The sequence below is a fragment of the Enoplosus armatus genome, chromosome 2, assembly GCF_043641665.1.
Source record: "Enoplosus armatus isolate fEnoArm2 chromosome 2, fEnoArm2.hap1, whole genome shotgun sequence".
Taxonomy (NCBI): Eukaryota; Metazoa; Chordata; class Actinopteri; order Centrarchiformes; family Enoplosidae; genus Enoplosus; species Enoplosus armatus.
Genome location: NC_092181.1, coordinates 12470306 through 12478007, shown reverse-complemented (window position 1 = coordinate 12478007; position 7702 = coordinate 12470306). Strand labels below are relative to the sequence as shown.

The following is a 7702-nucleotide window of genomic DNA, read 5'->3' as shown; positions in this document are numbered from 1 at the left end:
ATACTCAAGATTAATCAGGTCAAAAACGCTTTAGTTAATACTGTGTTTTATCCTTGGTTCTCTTCTGTCACTTGTGTATTCCAAATGTGTTAGTTGTCAGGACTAAGTCTAAGTCCTGAGAGCTAAAAATGGAGGACAACAGATTTCTTGTTTCTTGAATTGCAGATATACCTGGATTTGTACAACAGGAGGAAGGAATGGCAACTCATTGACAGCTAAATGTATATGCATTTCTGTGTCTTACAAACAATAGTTTTTATGGCACAATTCTCAACAGAGGAAATATTACTGCCTCAATCAGACCAGTGAAGACTTTTGATGAAACAAGCTCGCTTCTTAGCTAAGAATACAATAAGAAAACCATGCAGAGGCAAAATTGCAGTGGTAATTGAGTGGCTTTTTTCTGTGTCATTTTTGCACCAGCAGAAAATGTCCATAAAATTAAAACATAAAATATAATGATTTCATACTGAGATAAAGAAAATGAACACAAATAACTTTATATGCTGGTAATAGGTGCAAATCTGGCAAATCCACAAGAGAGACAAATCTCAAAGTAAAATAAACCATAAAACCAAATCTGCAAGGTGAGCTCCTTCAACAAAAGTTCACTAGAAAAACAAATCATCCTAAATAATTCTCTTCATGCTTCTACACAAAAAAGCAGCGACATAAACAGTCTCTTGTCTGTCCGTGGTCCTCTGTCTGCCTCTCTTTCACTTTGTTTTTTTTTTTTTTAAATGACCCGCTCAGCTTTTCTCTTGAATTCCTCTCCCTCTCCGGCATCCTCTCCATCTTTTTCCGCCTATGGCTTCTTGCACTTGCCTTTCTTCTCGCGCTGCTGGAACTTCCTGAGCCTGCGTGCCCACGTGTCCCTCCACTGGATAACCAGGCTGCCTTTGTCTGCCACCACTCCGCTCTGCCCAGGGGAGTCCTCGTCATTCCCCAGCAGCAGGTACTTCTTCCCAGGCTTGATCTTGGGACACTTGCAGGCCACGTCTTTGGCACGGACCCACAGGAACTGGTCCCCGCGGCGGATGCGGCTCTCGCCCTGCTTGTAGACGGAGATGATGTTGACGGTGAACTTCCACCACTCACCAGCTTTGTCTGCCTTCAGGATGTGCACCTGGACGGCTGCAGAGTGAAGTCGGGGGAACAAAAGAGATGACACATTATTACGTGGGTCAAGAAGATCAAGAGTCTGAGTTAAATGCTAAGAAAACAAGAAATGTCAACCTGCTGGTGGCGCTAGAGGAAATGTCAGTGGATCCATAAAGTCAATAGGATTAATTCTCTGTCTGTCAATCCATCCAATAGTTGTTGAAATATTTCAGTCTGGACCAAAGTGGTGGACTGAACAACATTGCCGTCCCTAGAGTCATTCAAGTGGTATAAAAACCTCTAGGCACATAGAGTTTGTCCACAACTTATTATGTGGTCCTGGTGCTTCATGCTCTGCATTTACCTATTCACTTCAACAGTGTCTCATGCCTTACCATGGTAATCCAGGCGCAAATACTCCTTCTGAGCCAAAGTTTTCCCTTCTAACAACTTCTATTCCACTGAATTTTCTCTGTCTTTGGATATTTATTGCGGTAATTGAATAAGATACAGTTGGTCAACTAACCACCGCTCTCCTGCATGAAGATATGCAGATATTATTTTAATGAGAACATGTTCTTTGCTTCACTTTGTTGCATCAGCTTCTCACTGAGGAGTATCCACCACATTCAAAGATCTCTGTCACAATGGAAAAAGGAAAGGCTCTTTTCTTTTTCTTGCGAGCACACTGGTTCTTTTTCCAACTATGGCTATCATTCAAACACCAGCACACTCTGTCCTCAGCAAACGCGAGCGTAGAGTTGGCAGCTAAGATCACAGAGGGCACTATGTAAAGGGAGGCTTGCAGTGAGTGCTGACCCATGCTGCGGCAAAAGAGGGATCACGTCACAGTATCCAGAGCTCTGACACCTTCTGAGAGGACTGGATGATTTGGCCTCAGGATCCCCACAAGCCTCTTATGTTTAGGATTTCTTTGGTTGCATTGCATTGATGCAGGGTCGGTTCGAACAGCTTCTGAAACCCCCCAATCTGAATTGGTACCACTGATAACACTGGCAAATCAACTGGTCAGCAAGCAATGAACTGAGAAATAAGAGAAGTGATACGATCACTTGGGTAAACCTTGGCAAAAGGTACTGTAAATCCCAGTAAACTACACTCATGTGGTTTAAATACTGTTTTTATCCTCAGTGGAAAAGGTTGGTCTGTGGTCCAGCTATGATATACAGCTCCACATGCATTATGTCCATTACTACAGACAGAGCAGTGTGATTTGTAATGTGATTAGGAGGCAGGGTAAGGCTATTAGAGACGTTAGCTGGAAAGACACTCAGTGATATCACATGATGAATCAACTGGTATGGTCCTCAGAGAGAGCGAGGGAGTAAAACCCAGCATGTATCAATATGTATTATATTGACCGGATCTCTATTAAGTTCCATTATACTTCTCCTGTACTTACGGGATAGCTTTTGAAATGGACCACAGTGTTACGGGGTCGCTAGTTTCACCTTCACTGTAGAGCTAATGGATCTGAACATCATGGCAGTATGAAGAGTACATCCTGTATTCAGGGCAGGTTTTTAACCACACATGCTGGATCACTGCTGTGGGAGTCACACTTTATGAATGGTGGAGATCTAAAACGGACTCAAAAAGGCCCGACTCGGGGAAACAGAAAACATATCTGTTTCCAGATTACACTTTATTTTCCAATACTTTTTTTTGCTGCCTCCAGGGTCAATTCAAAATCTGCTGAAGCTTTCCAAGGCCTTGAGACTCAGTTTTCCATTTCTATTTAAAATGTTTCTTTGGTGTGGGAGTCTCCTGGATTATAAAACAACCATGTAGGTTTATGTTTTGGCCACCAGTTTGAAATATTTCTACTTTGTTCCTGAGAAATCATGTTTTTCTGTCAGTTTGTCGAAGCGGACAGCTCAGAACACTACACTACCCATGAGCCATTTACGTTTTGTCAGTTTTCTCAACAGCGTAATCTTTAGCGTCTGTCCGTCACCACCAGCAGAACACGTGACACAATTTTTAGCTCTGTGATTTTGATGTTTTTTTACTGAAATACACCTTTGGAGTCATAGCTGACTGCTCACCTTATGTTTTTATGACCACATGCTTGTACCTTTGACTTTTTTTTATCAAAGAACCGAGTATTTTCTAACCCAGTTGTTCATCTTTTGTACTGATGATTCAACCAGGAAAATCTCATGTCCATCCAGGCTATGGAAGCCCTCCAGCTGTGAGTCACCTAACATTGTCAATGTAGAAAACGACTTTTACTTGTGGGACCAGGGGCACCCAAAATACCTCCTCCCACTTTGCAACTCTATTTTCAGTTGTATGTCCCCCAAGGCCCCGTGTCCATAGGGACTCAGTGGCTGACCTGGTGTGACCTGATGGTGACCTCGGCAACACCTTGCACCTAGCAGCTGCCACCAGGAGCTGTTCTCTCTGTTTGAGTTTAGTCAGCAATCTCACTGTACACTGAAATCTCAAGAGTACCAGGGATTTTTCTGAGACCAGACATTTCCACCCCCTCCAAACACCCCGCTCCCTCCTGTGATTCTTTATGTGCGTCTGTATATCGACCACAGAAGCTTGTAGCATCGTTTCCCTACGCAGCATGAAGCCCAGCTCCCCTGCTGATCTTTTCAAAACAGTCCAAAGCCACAGCGCTCTCAACTTATCCTGTAGATTTACATTGTGTTTGACTTTTCGATCAGCTTCGCTAAGCTCATGTGTGGTAAATACTGTACAGGGATCTTGTTCTGGTCTGTTACGAATCTTGAATATGCTGTTGCAAGCTGAGGATGGATATGACGAGGAGCTTAATGGTTCTCATGTATGTCGCCAGCACAAAGCCCCCCTGGTAAAGGCAAGTCGAGGAGAAAGTGGATTACACAGAGGATGATGTAGCATGTAAAACTAATGATGGACAGATGGATTAAATTAAATGTTTGAACAATAACCTAATTGCAAACAAATCTTAAAAAACCTACAAAGGTTTGAAGGGACAAACACAGTAATCAGAGGGCACATGTTTCCAGCTGGGCTCATTATCTGCTATTCTTTTATATATGACTTCATTAAATGTGTCTGTATATAATTACTGTATATAAATGTATAGACCTAATCAGTTATATTTAGACCTTATAGACCTTATAATTATATTCCACTGAACTTTGGGGTTCTCTCTTGTCTCAATAACCTTTTCTCTTAATTATCCTCATACCCTGCCTCCACAGTAAATACTGGTGCAAAAGAGGAACTTCCATTTGTCTTTGGCTTGGTACTATCTCAACCATCAGTACCAGCAGATCCCCTACACTTCACACACAAGCACAACACATGCCAAATCAGTTGGGAGGCTCTTCTGGCTTCACTCCTGGGAGATGTACGTACATGAGGGTACTCAGTAACGTGTTGAGTGATGGTTCCTCCAGCAGGACGTCCTGATGTCTCTTTTTACCTCTACACCTCTCCACCCTCGAATGAATGCTGCCGTCTGTTGTCATTCAGGTGTTACATAAACGGTGTACTGATAAAATTACTGTTAGTTAAATATTTATACTAAAGATTGAACCTGATATTGAAAGATTTAACAACATTGTCTGCTATTTGGCCAAACCAAAGAATTGAATACAGCCAGGTCGCTGACACATTCATGCATGAACCGATACATATTTCACTTCTCACGACATCAGCAGTAAGGTAGGCACTGGTGGAAGAGGAGGTGTCTATAAGCCGACCCCCTAACTCCTCCAAATCCCCGCAGAACAAAGCCCAGGCCTGTCCGTCAAGCCGCTGAGGTATGCTGCAGGATGCCGCTGCTTGGTTGACCGGTTCAGCAGTCTGACTTCAATCAGGGGAGGGGACAGAGGGAGGGGAAGAGGGGAGAGGTCATACGTCTTATCCACACCTTGAATGGCGTGGCGGACGGACGGTCACAGGAATGCAGCGAGAAAACGCCTTGGTTGTGGGGGAAGTGGGCTGCCTTAATGAGGATCTCTTAGAGAGCACCCACTGTCCGTCACACTGTCTTTGCTTTATCCGCCCAGGTCTTAAATGCCTGCTCGGAGACAACCCTCTCCACACACACACACACACACACACACACACACACACACACACACACACACCTCTGCCTAATTCTTTATCCTGCCCTTTCTCTCCTTCTGTTTGTCTGCTTCTCTCTTCCTCCTTGAAGATCTGCTGTCTTCTGTTTGATCCTTTGTCTCTGTCCTCAGAAAGCTGGAGTAAGCCATCAGCAAAATGCCTCCCCTGTAAACTATAGCAGCTCCCCAGCAACGTGCTGGTCTGGGATGTGTGAGATGGGAAGTATTCTGGTCCCAGGACTTGGCGCAAAAGGAGTAAATGTAGCATGTTCTGGAGGTGTGTTGGACACACGCTATTTGTTCCTGTAGAGTTTTTTTTATCCAGAGCAAAAAAGGAAACTGTGTGTTTCTTCCATCAGACCACATGTTTTTAAGCTTTCCTGTAGAAATGAATGTAAATCCAAGTCATTAAAATGGGCTGCGCGTTGTCTGTTGACTCACCGTAATCTTTCTTGCAGTACTTCTTCATGTTGATCTTCAGTTTGCCCTTAGACGCTTTGCAATAAGAGTCGCAGTCTGCAAGAATGAGAAGGGAGAAAATAGAGTTAGGAGGCTAGAACCTTTTAGTAATGGGGAAAAGGGTTTCGTGAATTTGTTAAGAATTCATTGTTGGTGGGGGGGGGGGCTAAAAATATTCTCACATTAAGCAATTTTCAGAACATGGAAAAAAACAACTTGTGGGCCTATAACTTTGTGTAAGTTGCAAAACAATAGCACTCAGGCCTCATGTTTTATACATTTTTATAAAAATCTGTGAAGTTGTTCCCAGAATTTTGTCAAATAAATTTTGGTAAAAAAAAGAATTGACAAGATACAAATGAAGTCTAAAAGGAATTAATCATTTATTAAAAACTAAGAAATTGGATTTTTTTTTTTAGTCACACACAGCACAACATTTTATTTAATTGTTTTTCTCATTTCTCATGTAAATAATTTCTTATGCATACTCAATTGCTCAAGTAATTAATAATAATCATTATTGTTATTGTAGATAATAAAAGTGATGAAATTTACCACAAGTCATCCACCACATGTCCTCTCGCAATAAACAAACAAAAATACAAATCAAATAAATATCTCTTTCAACATTAAGGAAAATGTTTACAGTATAAATTATAATAATAATTATATATATTATATAATAACTATTTTCACATGTCCAAAGAAGCTGATACAATTTAAACACACTGTCGATGAGCTGGCTGTTAAAATAAATTTTACATTTACACGAATGGCAGAGTTTTAACAATTTTTCTAAATTTGAAACTTTAGACGAATTATTAAGGGTGCGTGTTCTGGTTGTGGTGGAGGCACTTTACCCTCCGACCATGTTGACAACCTCCATGTGTGATGGTGAGGACCTCTGAATGGAGCTGATGGTACCAGCAGCAGTTTAGGAGAAATACAAATTACCACTGCCATCTACCCACTCACTCCCTGTCAGACTGTGGGAATGAGTCAGGCCTGTGCAGACCACCCTCCACCCACTTCAACCCCCACCTCCCTACAAATCTCACCTCGCTTGTCACCTCAGCCCCCCGACCTCCCCGAAAAAATAACCCTGGGATCACTTCAAGGCCCCACCGAGGACCATGTCAAGCTTTTGCATTTATTGCAGTGTGGACAGGAGGGGGGGGGGGGCGGCGCTGAGGGCTGGCAGCTATTTGAGGGAGTGGAAGGTGGGGGTGTGAAGGGGGTCAATGCCACACAAAGGGAGGTCAGGAAGGGAAAATTAGCCATCCATGAAGCGTTAGGCAGAGGACCCTTTTTTTTTAGGGGGGGGGTGGTGTCCACTCTGGAGCCATGAACAAATAAATACCTCACGCAGGCAGAGGGGTCACCCAAATCGCCTCACAGCTCTCTGCTGTGGGGAAGCTAACACACACACACTCTTTGAGGTAGCTCAATAAGTGAGTACTTAAGGTTGATTTCAGCTTAATTGATCTGGATAACAGCCTCAAAACAGAACATTTTTTATTTGCTGGAGGCTGTTTAAGACATTTTTTGTGCACAAAGTAGAGGCTTAATTAAAGTTTGTCTATTCCAAATGTGGTTGAAATCTACCATGATTCAAAACGGAGAATAGATGAGTCAGCTCTGTATTGTGTATATTCAAGGAAGCTCTTCCACACCATCACATTGTACTGCCTCTCCATTGGTTGTTGTGTTTTTAATTATTGGAAGTGAGCTGTTATTTTTGTTATTTTTGACATTGCAGATTATAACTAACCCTGTCAAATAGATCCATGAGGACATACATATGCCATCAGTTTTATGATAGATTACCAGGAGGTGAAGGAGGCAACAGTATATCCCTCACTCCACTTTGCTGGCCCCAGCAATCCAGAGGGTGCATAGCTTCAGTGATTGCCCCATGCTATGCTGTCACGATGCCAGACACTTGCAACCTGGGCCAGAACAACGTGACGTGAGGCCATATCATGAAAAAAAAAAAAGTTTTCCCTCTTTTTCTGCTCCTTTAGCACACTCCCAACTGGCATAAATTGGAT

General features: G+C 42.6%; 1 protein-coding gene across 1 annotated transcript in view; it reads right to left on the bottom strand.

Annotated features, from left to right (window-relative positions):
• Window positions 1–805: 805 nt before the first annotated feature.
• ntn1a (netrin 1a) overlaps window positions 806–7702 on the bottom strand; it is a 56634-nt gene continuing 49737 nt past the window's right edge. The window contains exons 5-6 of the mRNA XM_070920248.1: window positions 5634–5708; window positions 806–1134 (exon numbers count right to left, since the gene is read on the bottom strand). Coding sequence (XP_070776349.1) covers window positions 806–1134; window positions 5634–5708 — 404 coding nt within the window. The remainder of the gene's footprint in view (window positions 1135–5633; window positions 5709–7702) is intronic.